Source organism: Meleagris gallopavo, chromosome 6 (genome assembly GCF_000146605.3).
Source record: "Meleagris gallopavo isolate NT-WF06-2002-E0010 breed Aviagen turkey brand Nicholas breeding stock chromosome 6, Turkey_5.1, whole genome shotgun sequence".
In the NCBI taxonomy this organism is placed as follows: Eukaryota; Metazoa; Chordata; class Aves; order Galliformes; family Phasianidae; genus Meleagris; species Meleagris gallopavo.
In genome coordinates this window covers 26356322-26379947 of record NC_015016.2, presented here as the reverse complement: position 1 = coordinate 26379947, position 23626 = coordinate 26356322, and the positions used below count along the sequence as shown (strand labels likewise).

General features: G+C 37.6%; 1 protein-coding gene across 5 annotated transcripts in view; it reads left to right on the top strand.

Annotated features, from left to right (window-relative positions):
• Window positions 1-23626, top strand: part of ETV1 (ETS variant transcription factor 1) — a 63347-nt gene that overhangs the window by 17770 nt on the left and 21951 nt on the right. For all 5 annotated transcript variants that reach the window (XM_019616438.1, XM_010712719.2, XM_010712722.2 and 2 more), the window contains 3 exons: window positions 15546-15675; window positions 17194-17382; window positions 20972-21219. In XM_019616438.1, the coding sequence (XP_019471983.1) occupies window positions 15546-15675; window positions 17194-17382; window positions 20972-21219 (567 nt within the window). The remainder of the gene's footprint in view (window positions 1-15545; window positions 15676-17193; window positions 17383-20971; window positions 21220-23626) is intronic.

Here is a 23626-nt window from a genome sequence, read left to right as displayed (position 1 = left end):
CAGTGTCCTTCCTGCTCTTTCATTTGGTGTCTATATTATTTCCTTGACCATCACAGTCTTAACACTGCCAGGTGGTAAATGTTAATGTTAGACCATAGCTGTTGACAATAAATGGGAAGGGCTGGCTGTAAAATCCCTTCTCCTCAATGTCTGATTAAATTTTAAGATAGGAAAAAAATAGTTTTTAGTAGTAAATTTGTTGCTGATCTTTAAAGACCTTTATACTTTCTTTTTCTTTTTTTTTCCTTTCCTCCAAAAGAGCTCTTTCAATGTAGATGCCAGGAGCCTTAAATTATTCAGGGATGTGCTTTTTAAATGCTCTGGCTTGCAATCTTTAAAAGCCTGTTAAAGAGAGATTCTTTACATAGGCTTCAGGTAGCTGTATTCTTCTGTCATTTTAACTAATGGCTTAGGATATTCCAAATGCAGTTTAAATGAGGAAAAGCTTTAATATTTATTTACGTGTTTGCAGCATGCAAAATCATGTGCAGCTTTTTCACACTACAAAGTGAAAAATGCTGTTTGTTTTCTTTCTCCCTCTGACTTAAATTTCAAAAATGAATTATACCATCTGAAAAAGCATTTCGTATCTGCTTCAGTATAGCAAGAGCTGGTGAGCAATTGGCAAAGGGCAATTTTCACATATTTTGACATATTTTGAGGGGGAAAAGTACACAACTAGAATGGAATAGAAAATACTAGAAAAAATGTAAGTTCTGATGTGTCTATTGAAGTCAGAAGGAGAACAGTTTGCTGGGTTTTGTTTTTGTTTGTGCTATAGAATAGTTTGATTTTGCAGCTTCCTGGAAGAAAAAAAATAAAGTGGACTGAAAAAACCATCAACATTTTTAACGTGATGATTCAGTACATTGGCAGCTGGTAGTCATATCTCGGTAGTGCACAATGTCCTAGAAATCGCAGTTGGTAGTGTTTTGGTTTTCTGTGTGTGGCAAGTTGCACACAGCCTATGTGCTTTCAGGATTTATTTTTTTCTGCTGTTGTTTTTTCTTTAGAGACTGTGGCTGGAATCACCTTTCCTTTAAGTATTTCTTCAAGTGAAGTACTGCAGAACACAGTCTGACAAACGTCCTGCAGAGTGATACTAGCTCTTCTTGGTGCTCAGCTGGTAGTGCTTTCTGCTGCAGCTGTGCTTTGTTTCTCGCTACTCGACTTTAAAACTACTTCCTTTCATAGGTCAGACGTTGTCAAATACACACACATTTATTTATTTGTTTAAGAGTATGCTCCACTAAAAGATTCTTCTTAAAAGGCTGTGAGATTCGCGGTGCTTTAAGTTTGCATGACCTTGGGCACATTGCTTAACATCTCTGTTTCTCAGTTTGAAGTAGGTGCAGAAATGCATGTATCACTCTGTTGTGAGGTATACAGCTTTCTTAATTATCACTTATCTAGAGATTTCAAAAGCATTTCACAAAGAGAGTCCAATGCAATTGCTGTTGTAAGAGCTGGAGAAATCAGAGTGAGGTGATGCTGACCACCTTATCTCCCTTCACAGTTGCCTTAGATAGACTCACTTCTTTTATTGTGTCCCTGAGCACTTGCTTCGTTAGTTTAAAGCAGGACAGAACCTATCATCAACCGTTAATTTCCCTTTCTCTCTCTCTCTCTTTTTTTTTCTTTCTTTTTTTTTTTAATTCAAAAGAAATTAGTAACTGGTGTCTTTCAGAAAACTTTGTGGGCTTGTTTTGTGGTTGGTTACTGGGCATTAGCCCATGTTAACATGGGTGGTTTTTTTTTCTTTTCTGCTACTACTTCTAGAGGATTCTGCCATTGTTGGGACCTGTTCCATAATTGCCAGATTTAATTCTTGAAAGTGTTTTACCAAGATGCAAATGATGAACTCTAAGGCCTTTAACTTGTGACCTTAATTGCAGAGAATTTGTGGAATTGTCTTAGTTTTAATAATTAGTTTCTGTTTATTTGCTTTTATGCCTGTATTTTTGCCTTATATTTCCAGTGTTGAAGGAGCAAGGATTTAAGTTATCCTGAATCATACTGGCAGCACTGAGTTCGAAATTGTGCTGTATTCCTCAATAGCATGAGGAACAAATGACAGGACAGCATCAAGCCTGTGGCTTTCACATCCTGAAACTTTCAAAGCTGAAGCTATTCCTATCAGAGTTCTCTGCATGCTGTGATGGGAATTTTATTGTGAAAGGTACCACAGACATCCCAACAGTGATACTGCAACCATGTTATTTAATGTGGCTGAACTGCACTGGGTCACATGTGAACCTGGTGATCTCCAGTACTGCTGTATGGGGCTGTTACTGTGGGATTTTTATCACTCTGCGTGTCCCCTAGCCTTCCATTCATGTGTCCCTGCTAGACCAAGCTGACTTGGTGCTTTTTCCTGAGAGCCCCATCCTCATTTGCTGTTTGATTGGAGATTAAAGGCTTAGGTTGCATGTGGAGGTTATCTGCTAATGAATAAACTTCAGTCATCCTGTCCTGTGATAAATCTGTCTCCTAGATCAAAGATGAAGCATGTAGACCTTTTTTCTTTCAAATGGTAATTTCTTAAGGCTGTCAGATCACTTCCTGAGGTCTGTTTACATAAAAACAAAAAGCATTACACATATTTTATTCAAAATGTTGAATTTTTAGTTTTGAAAAAACTTTCCATTTCCTCTTTAAGGAAGCTTCCCCTCCTCCCCTCCCCATAAGGACTTTGTGAAGATCCCATCTGTGGAAATAGAGGAAAGCTTGATGCTGTAACTTGTAGTTCTTGCGTTATTTTCTTAACAAAACAGTTATTTCTGTTTTAAAACAGATAGCTGTTTAGTTAATTTCATCAGGAGCATATATATGTATTAGAGCATCTGTTAATCTCCAGTTGTATTAAACTAAGTATGCAGAAATTTTTTTCTACTGTATTTTCAAAGAGAAATCAAAACCAAACAATGCAGATTGAAGGCTCTTCGTGATTGATACAAAATAGTCACCCTCCTTAAACTGTTTTTCGTGCAGTATTTTTGCAAACGTTTTTTGTATTCCAAGAGCAGCCTAAATAATGATTTGAAAATCCACAAGCTCTCGGATGGTGTAAAATAAAGAGGTAGTCTGAAAGTGGAATCCACTTCTGGTTTTTTCATGTGTTTCCTTTGGTAAAATATTTTTACAGTCTGTGTCATTTTTTCTCTTGCTATCTCAGCAACTGAAGACAGAAATCTCTCCCACAGACTGCCATGAAGTTTTCACAGCCTATAGCAGGAAAAAAGGGACGAGAGAGTGACAGTCCTCAAAACATCAATTAAGCACTGGAGATGCATGTGGTGTATTTATGGCATGTAGTAACAATTTTCTAGCTTCTGCAAACAGGAAAATATGCCCCTCGGTTTAGGTTCTGTGTCCTTTTGTTGTGGTCCTATGCACATTAGTGCTGAGATGTACATGGGGGGAACCATTTAAAAGCTGATAGATATGTATAAATAATGATATTTGTTAGACTAGCTGCTCAGCTTACTAAGTAGACAAGCTTTCTGAGTTTTAGAACTGGCCAATGTTTTTTTTTCTAGAAATAAGCTAAAAGTTGTATAAACTTGTGAATGGAAAACAGGTTCCTTTTTAAAGGCATGTGCTCCAATCTTTTTCCTGAGAAGAATTCTTTTACTTACTCTCCTTGATCTTCTTGTTTTTGATACATTTCCCCATTTCTGGATTACAGCTTGACCTTGATTTGAGGTGAAGAGAAAAGTGAACTGTCTTGGTGAAGAGTGTCTTTATTCTCATTTATCTATTTGTTCTGTAAGCTGAGGATTATGCATGTTAGAAGAGTGAATCATTAGCAAATTTATTTCTGGTTGTCTTTATTTTTTTTTTTTTTCCCTGTGGCTGTTTATGAACTTATTCAGTAAATGTGGTTGCCAGTAAGTTAATGTAGTGAAATATTTTTTAGCAGTGACATTTACTGCCAAGTCCTGCAGTAAGTGAATAGGAAGGTAACTGACTGGCCAGGTTGTTGTCTTCAAATTTATGTTATGAGTAGTCATTGAGGACATTTGACAATTTACATGTGCAGAAACAATTCCTAGCCTTACTAATTTTATCCTCTTTGCTCAAATGTTGTTTCTTTTTCGTTTCTAATGTATACCTTCAAAAAATAAGCTGTTTATATTTTTTTGTCTTACTTGAATATCTTCATGTTAAAATTGTGCAATATTTTCTTATTAACCCATCTGTAAAGAGAATTGTACATGACCAAAGCACCAATATAAATGGAGACAGAAGAGACTGTAAAAAAAGTGCAAATATTCAGTAAAGATCAAATGTTTCAAATATTTGGAAGTAGAATTTATGAACTAGATTTATACAAAATGTATACCCTGCATCTGTGTATCTATGTTCTGTAAATAAGAAGTATACATGCCATGTAATTTTCAGTCTTGCTGATTGCATGAATGTATAAAACAGTCATACAACATCAGGAAAAATGGGCTTCTGAAAAAACACATAGTGTATACAGTGGTTCTTAGTATTCTGTTGTGATTCCCCTATACAATAAGGATGCTTTAAGGAGTGGCAAAAGCCTTAAGCATCTGTGCTGAGAATCAAAGCCGGATTGCAGGTGGTCAAAATTCCACCAGCTTCCAAAAGAGCACTTTGCTCTTTCGTCTTTCAATATCGAGTGACTTGAAGTCCTGACTTTATGTTCCCAGAGGTAACCACTTTTGTCAATGGCTTCTTTGTTTCCCTGTTGAATTAGTGATAAAAACTTGTGAGCTGAGTATTATTGTTGACTCATTTCAATGGCCTGCAGCTTTTCCAATGTGAATTTGGTAGTGAACTTTTAAAAAGATGTAGGTTATTGATCATTAAAGCTGTCTTACTGATGAGCATTCTTGAAAATTTAGCATCCCAGTGTGAAAAACACAAATGTATTTGGAGTGGTGACAGTTTTGTTCTTCCATCGAAGTAAAACAAAAATCTCATTAGCTACCCTGAGTTACTGTGTACTTCTTTTATGAATGTGTACATGTTCTTACTAGTAAAGGCAGACACAAATTCAAAATAATTTTCTTGAAATGCAATTCTGTTCCTTATAATGCCTATCACTGAGAGTTGCTAAAATAAAATCATAAATAATCTTTTAAATCAGTTGTTTTGTTTATGCTATAGGGCTATCTGTGCAATCCATTGGCTTTTCTTGCTTTCACGTACTGTTCAGTAGTTAAATGACAGTTAGGCATGATTATCTTTAAAAATGATCTATTATTATGATGCTCATTTATTATGAGGATATTCCTATTTTACAAGGAAAGAAACTGATACACTGGTTAGCAATATCTGAAATTAGGCTTATACAACTGAGATACCTTCAAACTAGAATCAACTTTCTAACACCTGAAGTCGTTTAGGTCATGAACAAGTGTCAGAGACAGGTATTAAATCCAGTTTCTTTTGAAATCCAGCTGCAGGTACAAGGCCAGCTGTCTTCTCATAGGTGGTGTTCTTCATAATTCTGTGTCTGTGCATCCTTTTAAAACCCAGACCTGAAAACCCTAAATTGCTAATTTACCTGAAGTGGAAATTGTATGTGTGTAAAACGCTGGGATATTATCTCACTTGGATATTTTAGTAATGGAAGTTACATGGTACTTAGCCATTACCTCTTACAATTTAAATTAAGTTTTGGAAATTGCTGCAAATGGAAATCCTGTCCTCGGAAAAGCACACAGACCCTGACTTAGTGGCCAGCTTTCTTCCCATTTAACTTTATTGATAATTCCCAGGTAGGAATACAATTTAAGTTTTCTCCCAGGCCATTAAGACTTTCAAGGAGGATTTGCTTCCCCTTGCACCCTGCCTGGGAGCCCTTGGAGCCACACACATTATAAGTAAATGCAGAAGTAAATGCTTGGATCTCCCAGAACTGTAACATCGCAAACTAATGCAGGTGAATGGCAACCACGTTGTCCTGGGGGGTCTTGGAGGCTGCAAGTCCAGTATAAGGGATTAAAAGATTCTTCCAGTTTTTTATTTTCATTTTTATTTTTTTTCCCCTTACATTTATCTTATGCTGCCCACAGGTTTTACACCAATTGCTACAGATTCCAGCTGGTTTAATTTTTATGAGGTTACTGCTTCCTCCTTCAGGGAGCCCTAAGCCTCTGTTTATTTTGGGGGCAGGCAATCTCTTCCTCCTGCCTCACCTATTCTTCTCAAACATCAAAGCTAGCCAGTTTTCTCCTCCTAACTTAATCCTCCCTCTTTCCCTCCCACCAACGTTCTGCAAATTTCCTTGTATTATTCTCAGAGTTATTCAGTGTCTGGTATTTATCAGCAAGTTAACTTTTGCCCTGGAGGTCTGGGCAGGAGCCCTCAGCCCCTCAGGCAGTGCTTTCCCTTGGGCAGCCTGCAATGGAGCCTCACGGAGTCAACGTCTGAAAGGAAGGGAGAGTACTGCACGGAGGGGACTGTGTACAGCAGTGCTCATGACAGATTTCTGTGAGACCCCGCATTTGGAGGCTGAGAAACTGTGTCTGTAACTGCAGCTCTCACTGAAAAACAAAACAGAAAATAAAACAAGCCCACTTTCTGGACAGTTCTTAACTAGAAGCTGAAATCTTCTGGGGGTGGAGGAGGAGGGGGTCAGCTGGCCAAAATCTTGCCAAATCAGCCCTTTGCTTGGGGGTAGAGGAGTACAGACATCTTCTGATCCCATAAGGCAGTTCAGTCAGTTAGCAGCTGCCCAAATCAAGTATCAGTTTAGGCCTAAAGACCTATAGTACCCTAGCAAAGTGTTCACCAGCAGCCTGTTAAAAAGTTTGCCTTGTAATTGCTCTTAGGGTTTGAGGAATAACTTAACTTTGTACTGATATTTTCTGAAAGCCTCTTTCCCCCACCTTCCTGCTTTCTCTAGCCAGGTGGGTGGGCTTTTTATTTTTTTTGATAAGCAGAATGTATTTGCAGCTTCAATTTTCAACCTACATGGTCCTCTTAAATGAGAAGCCAAGTGGCTACAAATATCCAAATTATCTCAGTGGTGCCTTCAGTGCTGCCAGCATCAGAAAGCTGCAGGGGTACCCTCAGTAACTAATGAATATTTCAGAAATTGTAACTGCGCAGACAAGCAAATGAGGTGTATTTTGTGTGGAAAATGGGGATTTATAACATTGAAGCAGTTATTAAGCTATACAGGTTCAACCTCTAATATTATGCTCTCTCTGCCACCCTGGTTAGGAGCCCTTCACCTTCAAGAAAGCTGCATCCATTGCAGTCATGTAGGATCCTGGGTTAGCTAGCCATAAATAGCTAAACTAGCAAAAATTTTCCAGAGTCCTCATAGACTCTGAGACACAGACACAGTGCTTTTTAAAAAGCATGTTTCAGTTAAAGAATGGTTTTTATTTGCAGTTCTGGAGAAGGTTCTGGCAGAATTTCTTGCCTGAGAAGAGGCAGGATCATCATATTTAGGAGTCAGATAGACTGCTGCAGGGAAGAAGCATATATGTACCATATCATTATAATCTGACCACTTTTCCCCACATTCAAGTGTTCTAATGTAAATCTATTCTATGGATAGGGATGCAACATTTGCCACAATTTTGATGTGCTGTAGATATAACAAACCCATCTCTGTTCTCTGATTCAGCCTTCTTTTAGGTCTCACATGTTATTCTCAGAGGCTTTATATTCATGTCAGATCATAGTAAAGATAGGGAATAATTATGGTTGATACATAGCATTAACACTATCGAGAGATGAGCAATTCAATTAATTTAAATTTATTTTCATCAATACTTGTTTCTTATCTTTTAGTCCTTAATCTAGACTGCTTTGTGGTTTGATTAAAAAAGTTATTATTGCAAACAGGACTTGTTAACATGGGTGCATTATTGCAGGTCTAGAATTACCCAGTATCAGTTGTAGGAAAATGTGCTTTTATTTTCCATCTTGAAACTCTACAGTATTAAGCAGGAATTAATTCCAGCTTTCATACAGTTCATCTTCACTTTTTCCTATTTCGATTTCAGAATCAATATTGTTTTTCTTCTCACACTGTCATCTTAAAACACCTAGATTTTGAGAGCAGAATTCTACAATTTTGGACTGTCTTTTATTCTTCAATTTTGTCATCACTCTCCACCCCCGATGATCTAAAGACTGTAGTATTACGTAGCATTCTTGCAATGCAGCATTCAAGTAGATGGTTAATTGATATGCACAGTGTTGTATGCTTTAGACTGGAAGAGAAAATAAGCAATTTGCTTCTTTTTGCAGAATGAGTTCTGTTATTAAAGTGCATTTGTAGTTGCGTATTTTCCAGTAAAGGTGACAGATTACTTCAAAGCTGGTATTTTCTTTTTGTTAAACAAGGTTCTCAAATAGATCCATCTTGCCCACGTATTCTATTCTTGCCAGTTGGCTTTGAAAGCTGGTGATTGGGCTCATCGTTCAGAACTAGCTTCCAAAAAATGAGGTCCCATGCTGTTTCTATCTATTGAGCTGGTAGGGGCTGGAAGGATCTGATCTGAAGCCAAGGCAAAGACTGAATTGATAGAATCATATCTAATACGTTTGCCAAGTACTGCCCAGTCGGGAAGTTCCACTTTCTGGGAAAGATTACCAAGACAAGGGGTGGCAGAGCATCCGTAGTGATACCAACTATCCTCAGATTTCCTTTCCTGAACTTATAGCCAGGTTCCCATGTAGGAAAGAACTATTTTTTATGTTGAGTGTATTTTTACACATTCACTTCCTGTTTCTCTCTTCTGCATGTTGCTTACCTATTTTCTCCTTACATACAAATATGTATGTAAAGAGGAAAAATCGTACTGCTTTTTATTGCAGCATTTTGCTTGTTTTGACTGTACTTAATGTATCACTGCAGAAGCATCCATGCACACTCAGTATGTTTGCTTCTGTTTGACTCTCTTTGTTCACACACACAGACACCCAAACATGCATGCATGCTCTGACTCAGGTGAGCAGTTACTACTCAGTGGGACAAATTCTCTGTTTTCCATACTTTCTGATTCTGTAGCTACAACCTTAAGATTGTAAGTAATGTCATATCAAGATCATATATTTCTTTAAAAAATAAATTGCATAGGGATATATTTCTTCTCTTTCCTGGCATCTTTTGTTTGTGAGATCCTGGCAGCTCAAGTCTCTTGTCTAAGTTCCTTGAAGCCTCTTGTCTAAGTTCCTTTTTTTTTTTTAACAAGCTGTTCTGAAATCACAGTGATAATACACATCTGTGTGTCAGATATCCAATTTGTCACCGACTTCTTCCAGTATAGGGCAGAGAGTGGGACCTAAATGAAATCCAGTTGACTGCAACTCAGCCAAGATCTGATAGTGGTGACTTTGATAGATCAGATGGTGGAGAACTTGGTGGAGTCTATGTAGATCTAATCTGCTCAGTTACTTTTGAAATAGCCTTGCTTGTCTTTGTAGCTTGTCTTTGTCAGAAACAAAAGGTTTTTTTGCTATTGTCTGGCCAAGAGATTGCATATGATGAAAGCAATTGCAGATCTTGCCTTGATCCGTGATTGCAGTCTCTTGTCTTCAACCACTGCAGTCTTTTATACGTGCAGGCTTTCACTGAAAATCACTGGGCACTGTTTAACCGGAAAGACTCAGTTACCACCCTTAACTGTCTTTCTCTCCTCTGACCTCTCCTCACCTGTCATTTCCTCAGTGTGATGTTTTTATTTAAATTCTTGTTCCTATGCTGGGCTGAATGCTGCATTCAGCTGTAGCAGCAGAAACCTCCAGAGTATGAAGGAATGGTCAGCTTTGCCTGTTTCAGCTAATTCCTCCCATACATCCTGAAGATTACCAGTAACACTTTTCATCTTAGTATATAGTGGAAATAAATGGAGAAAACACTCTGCTTTGGCAGTCTTTTGTCTGATGCCTATTAAATGGTTGTTGAAATTCGGAGTGTATCTATCTGCAAAAGTGTGTAGCTCAAATCAAAATCCTGTAGAAATAAAGACTCAATAAATAACCTCTTCTGGAATGCAGAAGGCAGTTGTTTCATCGGTTAAATGCATATTTTTGAAACCTCCTTAGAAAGTATATATAAATTCTGACATTCCCACCTGGGAACCATGCAGGAAGTATTTAGTTTTTTTGTTCATTGCACTGAATGTGCAAATACCTATACTGAATGCACAGTTTAAATGGTAAGTTACTGTTACAGAGTTAGAGAATTTCAGGTCTCAGATGAGACCACAATATTGTGTTTGTCATTATTAGCAGACTTTAAAATAAATAAATAAGAGCACCTAGGGTCATTACTATTAGGTGAGAAGTAACTAGCGTTTTACCCTTCTGGATGAACAGTTCCAGATTTTCTGTCTTTTTTTTTTTTTCTTTATGAAAATGCCTACCTGTTATACTTAAAACATAAATAATTTCTCTGAATCATCAGGTGAGTGCTGCTCAGTTATACTGAGTGAGGAAAATTGCAAAAACACGTATTAGGGTCCCTGTCCTTAAGTGTATTTCAGTTTGCATTTTGATAGCAGTTTAGAAATGTTATCGCCTGTTTTGTCACAGACATAATTCACATCTTTCTTCAGGCACTGTAAACAAGAGAAATGGTTTAATGGCTCCATAAAAGGCACTCTGTGCTGATAGCTGAGATTAGACCCTTTAGTAATGGATTTTTGTGTGCTGGGGGAAGGGGAAGGCTTGGCAGAAGTAAATGTACTGGAAAAGAATCTCTGAGAGACTGATGTATCTGGAGTGCCTGCTGCATTTCTGCGTGTATTGGGAGGTGGATTTAAAGTGTGACAGTATAAGCTTTATCAGTACAAGGGCCTGCTCTTCTTGTTTTTGAAATTTTACTGAGTACTAACTGGAGTTACCCTGGTTAGTTCGGCACCTGGAGTTTTGGTAGTATTAACTCAGAAATTTTTTCACAGCTTCTCTCTTTTTGTCTTGCTGTTATAAAAATCCCCTCTATTCAAACATGTTCATGAAATCTCTCTATATTTATGTTGCATATTATCAGTTTTGTCTCAGTCAATCGTAAAAATAAATCAGTTTATTTGCAAAGTTGGGTTTAGAGAGTGTGTGAGGCCATAAATTTGAAAAGCAAATCAAAAACGCACAGCAGAAATGTTCAAGGCATGCTGACTTCCAGTGACCTCTCTGTTGCATCCTTTTCTCTGCAGCTATGCAAAGTTCTCAAACTTAATACAGATGAATGTAGTATTACTTTCAGGGTCATTGAATTTAACTAACAACCAATTTTGCTGTTGATTTTATATAATAAATTATCCTGCAAGTGTTATAATAAGACATTTTTATCTTTTTTTGGTCTGTGGAATCAAGACCTGCTGTTTGTCAGCATCATAGAATTACCAGTATTGTTTAATGCCTTTTAAAAATATGTTTAAATCAGTTCTTCGCAAAGCAAAATCTGATTGTATATTGCATTCTCAGTAGGAACCTGAAGTTTGAAAATTTTAAAATATCTTTTTTTTACTGAAAGGAGAAATGACTTGCAATTTCATCTAAAATATGTGTTGTTTCTTCATCTTGAATAATCATTTTTTGAATAGAAAAGATTATGAAATCTTGGCTTTAATATTTGATGTAGAGCATTTCTTAGGCTTTCTCAAAAGAAGAGCTCAGTTCTGTCTGTAACGAGATGGTACAGTTCCTATTTGCCAGCCTAGGAAGCATGCAGAGTCTCCTCTAAGACAAATAGATTCCTTTTAATTTCAGAGTTGTTAATAATAGTATTCTCCTTGTAGGTTTTAAACTGGATGTTATGAGCAAAGTGTTTGCTCTTGTCAGCAGCATAATCCCCAGTCAAAGGAGTGCGGCACTTGAAAACAAGGGGTATCTGCATGTTCTGTGCAAGTTCGTTACATGGTGACATTGTCACTGTTTTGAGTAAAACCTAAGTACATAAAAACATTTAAAAAACACAGAAAGCTAACATAAGACTATACGTTCTGTATTGGATATAACATGCAAGCTCTCCTACTATGCAGATCTAGATAGATATATCAATACACGGTGAATATGCTATATGTATTACAGCATAATCAGTTGGCTACAGATGGTAGCAGTCCTTCTTGCCTTATGTCTGCATGTTGGCTTCAGAGACAGGGTCTGTGCTTTGAGCCTGTTCTGGTGCTGACACGCCTGACTTTCCAGTGCTTGAGATGAGGTGTTGAAGTTGGCCATCTAAATACCAGTTGTAAAGTTGTTTACTTATCAAGTTGGGAAGTAGTTATCTGTAAGTAATCACTTGGGATGAAATCCTGGCCCTTGGTCACTTCTTAAAAAGGTTGTTTTTAAGTAGAGTACCTATAACTGTAATAGGGTTGAGATTGTGTTCTGGGGTTAAACAAAATGAATTTACCATCAAGAATGAAGTATTGAGGAGCTGGTTGTTCGAAATGGCAATTTTTTAATTTGGATGCATTGGTAGCTGGGTGTGCTGTGCTAAAATTAGGTTATATAAATAAGCAACCTTGCTCTTATCAGAAGAAAACTGATAGAAAAAAGTCATATGAAATCCAGTTTAGCAAAGCCATGTATGTTTAAAAACTGTTTTAATTGGCAGTCTGTGAAATGAGTGCCATACTAAAATGAAGAGCAGTGGATGAAGGTGGCAGTGATGATGTGAGGACCTGTTTTGAATGCTTGAAATTTTACTGTTGGAATAAGTCTGTCATCTTCAGCCACACTTCAGATGTGGTTTTAAAGGTCAAGAGGCATTTGAGAATGCCCTCCCAAAGCGTACCAAGTGTTTTTCCTTTCTTCCTCTAAAAGTGTACACTTAAAAGTTACAGATAAAGCTTAGCGTGGTGACTGTCAGGAGACTGCCTGAAGAAGGTTTTAAATTTTACAGCTACATTATCTTTCTGGCCATAGTTAAGATAAAGATCTAATATAAAATCACTTTGAACTATAATGCTTTCCTTAAATAAAATGAAGGCGTTCACCTACTTGATTTGATACACTTTACCCTGGCTTATAAAGCTGGGAGGAAGGTGAGGTAAACTTTAATTAAAACTACAGCACAGATGCCTCCTAGCACCGTGCCCTGTACCTTGCTAGGACTGTACAGTAAGCAAAATAAAAATGTACCTCGCAGCCGAGGCAGCAGGCTGGAGCCGTGTTCAGTGAAAGTAATTTAATTAGTGTTGATCATGACTCCAGATGATGGTGATTTGATAAGGAATAATTTAGTACTTAACAGCCTTTTACATGCACCAACTCCATGTGGGAAGGTAAAGCAAATTGCACAAAATGAATGTGCTGCTTTCACTTGTGCCTGTGCCAGTGAGCTGGAAAACTGCCTGTTAGCAGACGTTCAGGCTCTCAGCGCTGTGATGAAATACCCAGCCAGTTCTCCGTGCAGGGCTGTGGTGTGGGAGTCTCTGTACTCCCGTTATTTAAAAATAAATAAGGGAAGTAATTTTTCATAACAGATTAACTTTGAGGAAGTAGCAAAGTTAAAATAAAAAAATAAAAAAATAAAAACTCGAGCAGCATGTGGCCTTGGTGCAAACATGTGATACTGGCTTTAGAGAAGAGTCTTGTTACAGTTGTGGTTTAATTCTGTGATCCAAGTCGGGGAGCTTGCTGACCTCTGTGTCAGAGTCATCGTTCTGGAGATAGAGCTTCCATCCCACACTGAAACATGCAGCACTGCAGTGTTGTCTGACCAAGGCACGTGAGGATAGCCAGCAGTGAAAGTTCACTCATGAAAACCTGAAGCAAACAGGTTGGGGTCAGCCTGATTTCTGATGAGAGTGGAAAGCTGACCATGGGCTACAGATTGCTTTATTATTAAATTTCAGAACCTTTATTCAGGAGGTCCAAATGGTGTTTTTAGTGCAAGTTCATGTAATTTTATTCAGAAAGATTTCTTACTGTGATATTCACTACTTTTTACCTCTGTAAGTTACTGTGGTGTATTTCTGTGCCTGCATTACTCTCTTCTTTTACTACACAGTCTTTCCATGATGAATGACTGCTGTTCACCAAATATAATAACTGAGTAGAGGTCTTAGAGACAATTCTTGTGAGTTTTGTGAATATATGTGGGAAAATAATACAGCAACATCTTACACACTGTCTCAGCTTAGAGCTAACACTATGAGTTGTCATATATAAGCAGGTAGGAGACGACCTGTTTGGGAAAGAGTTCTCTGAACATCGCCTGGTTGCAGGAAGACCAGTGGCGAGAATCAGAAATCAAGGTCTAACACACTTGTAAATCAGGGTTTATTGGTTCTGTTGTTTACTTGTAGTGTTTCATTTACCAGTCAAACATGTCCATGTTTGTGCCCATGCAATGGTAAAAAATAGTCTGTAACCAATTGTCTTTCCTAAGGTCAGGTGTGAGGGAAGGGACAAAATACTACCTAGCAGTATATAACAGGGGCTTAATTTTGCACTGAAGATTCTGTAATGGGGTGCTGCAGTGTGTGTGGCTTCTTCCAGAGACACAAATGCTTTCGTCAGGCTGCAGTCTGATGTCCGAACTATGGTGTTTCAGTGATAACACCACAAATCAGTCATAAGAATTCCTCTCCAAACTCTAGGCTGCTCAGAGTCCAAAAATTGATTTGAAACCTTATTTTATTTAAAAATTGAAGGGCATGTTTTCACACTTTAAATATCTGTCTTTAGTCCTTTGTCTTCCTAGCCACTTAATTTAGATTTGCCTGTGTTAGGTGAAGTTTGAATTTTCTTCTGCTTTAATTTTAGTTAATGTTGGCTATGAATAAGGAAAGTTGGCTGGCTTAAACTAATCTGCTGGTTAACCTTATCTTTACCTTTGTCCTATTCCTTAATCCAAATCAAGTTGTGCTTCTCTTTGACGATGCATTTCTGCCATACTCCCTCTGTTCTTTTTGCTATATATAAAAAAAATAGGTAATTTTTTCTCCATTTCTTTCTATATCCCATTTCATGTTGACTTTGGTGAGGCCAGAATTTTATTTTGTATGTTTTCAAGAAAAATTACTGAAGGCATTTCTTGTGTATTTTTTCAGCTACTGCTTATAACTAAAGAAATATAATCACCCTGTTTCTTAAGTTTCATTACAAATTTGCATGTATTCTGTGGGACAAAAAGGATAATGGATCATATACTTTAGGCTATTATATGATAAATTTATTTTGGAAAAATTGGCGTGGCACTCATTGAAGTGACCTGCTATTGCATTTATAGATAAAAGCTACCTCACAAATATTACTTAGAAACATTTGGTGCCTGGGAAGTATTTTGCCTCTGACAACATTTACAGTAGCTAAGCCAAATATATGTGGGCTGTTATTTTCCTACTAATGAGATGGGATCCTGGCCATCATTCTATTAAACAATAAAAGTGCTAATAGCCAATGCAAAGGATCTCTGGTGTGTATTTTTCAGTTGATACCCAAAGAAATGCTTGAAATGTTTATTTCCTATATTGTTTTTAGTATTGCAATGGTTTAATTAATCATGTGTTTAATTAACAGTGTCTAGTTTACTTGGGAAAGCTCATTGTTAATATTGTACTTGGTTTTTAATTACATTTTCTTTCTCTTTCCAGTGGCTTTTCATGGTCTCCCTGTGAAAATCAAGAAGGAACCCCATAGCCCATGTTCAGAACTTGGTTCTGCTTGCAGTCAAGAGCAACCATTCAAGTTCAGTTATGGGGAAAAGTGCCTGTACAATGTCAGGTAAAGCAATCAGGAGTATGTCTACAGTGAGAACTGCTGGTTTAAATGAGGACTGACTAAAGAGTAATAAAGCCATAATAGAGATCTTATAAAAGTCACCTCTTCAGCAGATAACAGACTGATGAGATAATGCTTTTAGCTGATGAACACCGATGGTGTTGTTTACAGTTGTATGAAACATATAACCGCTTTAAAGCAGTATTTTTCATCGAAATGCATATTCTCCATTCCTTCTCCATGGGAGATAGCCAGAATTTTAAAACTGATGGTGCAAGCATGAAATGGAAGGAGTGTCTGGTTTTCCGTGAGTTGTGTTGAAAATACTTTCAAGATGCATTACACACATTAGGAAAGAGAGTAAGCTCTGTGTAACAGACTGGCAGATCTGAGCAGCACCTTATATATTTGACATGTTTTGAATTGACATATGCCTACATTCAAGGATGACTGCAATTTGAAATAGTATTTCATTAGGATTTGCATCTTTGCTATCTTTTCAAAAGGAAATTGTCAATTTTTATAAGGGTAAACAGTAAAAGCTTTAATTATTCTGAGGGGCTTGATATGACTGCATTCTTCATTGATTTTCTTTTGGCTTGCACTTACATGTCACTCCTACCTTCGGTGTCAACAGCAAAGGGTTTCTTATTGACAATTCAGTCTATTTATATCTTTAAATTTGCTGGTGAGTTCTTGTTCACATTAATGTACTACCAAAACTGAAAGCACTTAAATCATTTGCATTAACTTTTTTTTTTGTGGAAGAAAAGAAAAAAACAGACTGGCACCTTCACCAGTCATACAGGATTGGTTTTGATTACAAAAATCAAATGTGTGTATTAATGGATCTGATGGATGCTGGGGGATCTGACATAGGAAAGTGTGCAAGCTCATGCTTACTGTCCACTTCACATCTGTGTTTTTACTGTTTGGAAACAGGAATGATCAAAGTGCGCTCATGTCCTTTTCTAATTTGGGACATCTTCGTATTTGCAGGATTTGAACGTTATTTTTGAGAGAGAGGGGAAAAAAAAAAACTGTCAGGGGAGGCTGCTGACATCCTATGTGGGTAGCAAAGCCAGCATAGCATTGTTTTTCTGGGTCAGATCCCTTCCCTGTAGCTGCATTCATTGTTTTACTGTCTCAGTTTGTGATTTGTACAAGTTATAAAAAGAGTCTTGACAGGCACTGCCAGCTCTTCATGCTCTAGTCCAGGTGTTTTTACATCTGTGTATTTGTGTATCCCTTGTTAGAATGTCACTGTAAGACTGAATCCTTTAAAAGTACATTTCTAGGCTCCAGAGAAGAAAATGCTATGTTGAGCCACTTAATTCCAAAGTGATTTTTTTTCTGTGCTCTTCTCAGTGTAGAGAGTTTCTCTTCCCTAAACTTAATAAGCTTAATAAAGTATCTGTAATAGAAAATCTGTATGTGATGCTTATTTTTTTCTCTCTTAATATGCTTCATGTGTTTGCTGAGAAAACAACCTGACCATCCTTCCTCTTGCTTTACTGATAGTGCCTATGATCAGAAGCCACAAGTGGGAATGAGGCCCTCCAACCCACCAACGCCATCCAGCACTCCTGTGTCACCACTGCACCATGCCTCCCCAAACTCAGCTCAGACTCCTAAACCTGACCGGGTTTTCCCTGCCCATCTCCCTCCATCCCAGTCCATTCAAGACAACAGCTTCCCTATGGACCACAGGTAAAATGCAAAACACATACAGTACCTGTCCAGAAGGCATTTCAGTGATGGCTACACATCTCTAATAAAGGGCAGTGCTGGCTTCAAGCCAGCCAAGTTCAGAATGTCAGAAATGTGTGTGTTGTTAAAAGAGTGGCACTCTGCTTGATGGATTTCAGTAGAAGTTGATCTTGGCACTGACAGAGTTTTAATAAGCTGGTTCTACTGTCTTGTGAGGGCAATTCACTTGAGGCTCGTAAGCCCCATGAGGTGATGAAGTCACTAGCAGACATGATCCTGGCTGTAAGTATCTTGCATCCTCCTAAGAAATGTACCTACAAAGAGATAAGTGGCTGTATTACGATGTTACAGCTTGAGAATATTCTTTGGAAGGGTGGATCGTTTTTCCAACTGCTTTTGAAATATAGCATTTCAAACAAACTAAGATGCCAACATAAACTGCGCTTAAATAACATTAGTCTGAGTAAAAGCCACAAGAGCTGGAGACTAGAATTAAAGCTTAAACTGTCCTTAAGTCACCCTGTTTTGTTTTGATGTTAGAAATCTCTAGACAACTGACTGTCTTTCCTAGCTCTGTTTTGCAACAAATATGCTCAGTGAATTTCCCTTATTTTTTGAGATCAGACACTTGTTTGTGGAATTCTATTCATTCTAACCATTGTTACAAGAACCTGTGTTTGCTGAATTGTGCAGTTTCTCAGAGCATTTTGCTTTTCAGCTATATATAGATATATAAGTTCAGGGACTTGTCTTAGTGCTTACAGCTTAACAAATTGTTAACGAATAGTTAAACTGTACCTGAAAAGAAAATCACAGATTTTTGGAGCATGCTTCTGCTCTAATAAGGGCTATTATCTCCAGGGATTTGTGCAGATCACTTCTGAAGGAGGTTGCTATGGTTTATATTGCTATTTTGTGCCCTACTAGGATAGTATTAAATATCACCAAGATTCCTATCAGCATGTCTAGCATTGAAGGAGCACTGAATTCGGCCCTTCAACTGCACTGTGTAGTTTTCCCCCCCTTCCACTGTGGTTTAACTAAGTTGACCCCTGGTGAAGCCAGGCTGCAGTTCTGATTGCAGGAGTGTGGTTGAATGTGTTTCTCTATATACACCCAAGTCATTGTGCATTGTCAGGAGACTGAAATCCCCCAAAGATAAGTGGATTTTGTGTAAGAGAGTATTTTACAGGTTTTTTTTAATTATTATTTTATTTAATTATTATGTTAGAGCCATTTGTGAAGAGAATACAGAAAATTTGAATGTCAGCCTGAATTTGAATGTTTGTAGAGGTTTATCTTTCCGTAACTGTAATAATTACGTAAGCTTTATGGGTTCATTACATTATTTTTTTTTCCATGTCTTTGAAGTTCATGTTCTTTGGGAAATTTTGCACTTGTGCTTCCCTTCTGTGGTAAAATATCACATTTTTGTGAATATCAAATTAGCTGGGGTAAAAGTCTCCTTTTTCAACCTTTATAAAGAAAAGTACAATTGTAATGGAAGATGTTTTTTCCCCATTTTCTTCTTTACTTTGAATCTTCTCATCTGCTGTTGTTTGAAACAAATGTACACTTCATATTTTTGTGCAATTCAAATCTTCTTGATTTACAAGATGGTAGCTGTAATGAATGCATTCAGAAAATGTCATTTAAAAAAATGGTCTACCTATATAAGTTTGTATATAAATCTGTAACTACAAGCATATTTCTTTGGAACATGCATTGATGGTATAAGATAGAATCAGTATCTAGAAGATACAGCCCATACATCTTCATACTGGGCATGAATATATGAGAGATAAGTGGTCCTAACAAGTACCAACAGGAATCAAATCCACTTGTGTAAACAAATGACTTGATTCCATACAAAGCTTCCAGTACAACAAGTATTATTAACTTCCTTTGAGGCTTTGTGAGTGAGTCTGTTTCTTATTTTAACTTCAAGTTGCAATTTTCTGATTCACTCCTTGACAGTTCTTAATGATAATTTCTGCTTCTTTTTTTGGCTAATGAAAAAAGGAAAAGAGGGAAATGAATGCATTGCCAGTCAGCCGAACTGTTTCATAATACATTTGAGTTTCTAAGTTTATTTTCTGCAGGTGTAGGTGGAATTGTAGAAACCAATGGTACGGTGTAATATTCTTTGTACTGCAGAATAGAATATTTACAGCAACATTAAAAAAATTAATTTTGTCTCTAGTTCTACATTGTAATAGTTTCTATCCCTGTAGCTCCCACTGTATTTGTAATTAAGCTATGATGGTAAATATTTCTCAGACTAAGTTCACAGGAGTATTCTGAAAGATGTTAGGGTTTCAATTATTTCAAAAACATGTACTGCATATAAGATGATTTTCAAAGACTGTGTTATTTATGCAGTCAAAACCCTGCATTCTTCTTCATTTGCTCCATTTTGTCCAAGAGAATGTCGTGCTTTGGCACGAGCCAAAGTCAGTTCCACTGCAAAGTACAAGAAGCCAAAGAATGACCAGTTCTTCACTTTTGGTGTGACAATGCGAGACTTGCAGAGAAAGGCACTAGTTTAGTTTTTAAAAAAGAGAAATAATGAGTGGTTAATAGAGCTAGTAAGCACTTCGTTGCAAGAACATTGTTGCACCTGCTGTGGATTAGAAAAGACACAGTTCTAGTGGTGATAGTTACCCCCAGTCTGGTAATCTGTAGATCGCACAAGGTTGTGGGGTTTGTCAGAGCAGGGTGGGAAAATAGCATCCTTGTATTCTCTAGGCTTCTGAACCTGCAGATGTCCAAGTAATTACATTCAAAGCTTTTAGTGAAGAGAGCAACAAATGCAAGTTGATGCATGGAAATGAGGTTGATTTATAACTGAATTCTCAGATTTTATGTGTACTGAATAGAATTTTGGAGTAGTGAATGACAACATGGCCTGTGCGGACTTCTTCCTTCATGTAGAAATGATCATGGGAAGAAGTTGGGGCAGGAAGGAAATTCTTATGCTTTATTTCTCTTAGCAAAAGTCTGTACCCTATCCTTTTTCTGGAGTACTTAAATTCCCTTCTGAAGTGCAGTGCCACCTTTGCAGGTAGACCTTTGTCTCCAAGGGAACAGAACTGTATACTTTTACTCAAGCATGATTCCGGGAGTTGAGACAGACAATATTCTTTGCTTACAATGATTGTGTTTGTTGTAGTGGTCAGAATGGTTTCTATGTAACAGAACTGCAAGAGTAAATTAGAGTACAAGCAATATGCTATTCCTGCTCATGAATGAACAGAGAAATCCATGTTACTGTTGTAGTATAATATCAGTCTTTTTGCTGTTTGGCCTCCTCTGTTGAGAGATGTTGAAGGCAAGGAATATGGGGGTGGGGGCAGGTATTAGAGTTGGTATTAGTAGGTGGGGGGTTTATTTCTTTGTTTCTTGCTGTTCTGCAGCACTGCCATGATCATAATCCTGGTAGGGAGTGTTTAGCATTATCATAAACAAAATGTTTGCTACTGAGAAAGTGATAAAGCCATTCCCTCCTGCTAACCATAATCCGTGAAGATCTTTGTGAAATGGAATGTAGCTTAAGTCCTTTACATGACCTCTCTAACTTGTGTCCTAGATTTCGCCGCCAGCTCTCTGAACCTTGCAATTCTTTTCCACCTTTGCCTGCAATGCCGAGGGAAGGACGTCCAATATATCAGCGGCAGATGTCTGAGCCTAACATCCCCTTCCCGCCTCAAGGTTTTAAGCAGGAGTATCACGATCCAGTTTATGAACACAACACTATGGTTAGCAGTGCAGCCAGTCAAAATTTCCCCCCTCCTCTGATGATTAAACAGGAACCTAGAGATTTTGCATATGATTCAGGTAGGTGACACTCTCTTTTTTTTCTGCATAGTAAAGTAATAAATGAGTCCAAGGTAGTGCTATTGATGTTTTGATCACATTAATTGAAACTTGCTCTTTTGACTTTAAATGTCTCAAAGTAATTTATGTCCAGTGAGCCTTACAAAATAGTAAGACTGCCACATAGCACCATGTTCTCATGCCACTGTTTCCTTGTCTTCGTCTGCAGGGGATTTCACTTCCTAGTACTCTTTGTCCAACCAATGTACAAATTAAAGAAGCCAGAGAAGAAAAAACTGTGGGTGTAGAACTGAGCTTTGCTTAAACAGGGTCTTGCTCTGTACTGTCTCATCTCTGACCTCTAAATTTGTGTGTTCCATTTTACGAGCTCTTTTATTTGCCTGCCAGAAGCAGAGGACTCTTTCTCCTCTTGCTTGCACTACCTTAAATCAGAAGTAACTCCACTGAGGTGGGGTTTATACAGCTATAAAACCAATGAAGGAGAAGAATCAGGCAAATTGGTGTCAGCTTCTCAGTTTGTGCATACTCCTGTGTTTTGTAGAGGTAGATAATCTGTGATACCAGGTTGCTGATGTAGAGAATACAGTATTGCTATTAATAATGTTTATTATTATTGTGCTTTTAGGGCAACCAAAATGGAGCCTTATTGCTCTATAGATAGTATGAAATAGAGGAGATGGTGGCCCATTTTGAGTAGCTTCTGGTCAGAAAAGATAAAAATGTGAATCAAGGGAATATTATTATTAACGTTAGATTCCTTTGCCACAATTTAAATATTTATATTGTATTTAGGAAAGGAGAAAGAAAATTAAGGAAGGAAAAATAGAGGTTAGTGTTGAGTTCCAAGTAAAGAGGAGAGGGAACCTGAAGGGTAGCATGGAGGTTATGCTGAGATTAGAACAGTGTGGAGCAGAATGGATGAGGTAAATGGGGTAAGCATCAACTTGGTAAGTATAGTGGTGTGAAAATGCTATCAAAACACGTCTTTCAGCTCCTTGATCACTGTCTCTGTTTTGCTTTATGTATGCTACACTGTTAAAGGGGGGGGAGGAGAGGTGGAACTTCAGCAAGTCCTTATGGTGCTCCTAGGGCAAGGTATGTTGCTTTTACCAGGCACTCTGCATTGGAGCAGGGAGAATGGATGACCCTTCATTGACTTCTTCTCTTCTGGGTATCTCCTGTGCTTTCCTCCTGGCTCAATCTCTGGCTAGATGCTTTTGCAGTTTTGTTTCGGCAGCTGCACGGCTGCTGAGTTGTGGTCTCCTTTGAAAGTTTAATCCATGACAAACTGTCTTGCAAATTGATAAAGTAGAAAATTTGTTTCTATTGTTTTTTTTTTTCTATGGTCATCTTAACATTACCTATTTAATAGAATATTTTGTGGCGACATTGGTGTAATGTGCCTGTTTTAGGATTGATCTCCATGTTCATACAGGTGATTTTGGAAAGTAGAGCTGCTTTTGCCTTTCTTATTCTTCACAAACAAAAAAACAATCCTTAGATAAATTTGCATGAGGCATATACAGGAAGGGACTAAGAACTTCAGAACAGAAGTATGACAATATGAAAATAGGTTTAGCTTGTAAGACTGAGATCTTGAACTAAACCTGTTCACTGATGAAGGTTCTGAGATAATGTGGTTCTGGCAGTCTTGTATCTTTTGTTTTAGAGAAGAGCAGGGGAGAGACTGTCTGCAAAGTTAATGTGGCTGTGGATAATAAATAGGGGACTGCAGCTTCAGGCACTGCCAGTCCCCTGCAACCTTCACAAGCACCGTTATTCATCTTTCTAAATTAAAGGGTGAAAAAAGGCTCTTTTGTAAGCATGCTTCATATTTGACTGTGAAGTGGGATCGCCTTATTGCATGCTATTACTTTGAGCCTGGGTTGTCTGCTAGCATCCGTCTTTCCTTGGAATATTCTTCATGACAAAAAAGCAATTTTGGTTCTGAAAAGAAGATGTGCATAGTTGTGTCCAATCCTATCATGCTTTTTTTTTTTTGTGCCAACAAGAACATTTCACTTTTTAGTAATGACATTTAAGCAAAATTGTTGTTTCTTTTGCAGATGAATAATTAGTTTTTAAAAATGTAATAGCTGTGTAACCAGTGGTCATGAAAAATTAATCTGTTGGTATCAGGAAGTACTTTTATTGGCCTCAGAATCACTGCATTTAAGTTGACACATCTGTACACTCCATAAATTGCAGTCAACAACTGTGGTCTGTTGATATTTTGTCTTGTTACCATCTGTTCTCTAGAAGCCATCATTTTCCATCCTTGCTAAAAGTACATTAAATAAGCCCTTAGGAAACATAATGTATTTGTCACTGAATCATTGATTTCATTTTTTCGCCTATGGATGTTCAGGGAAGGAGGAATGCCAGAGTGAAAAGTCTTTTTTTTTTT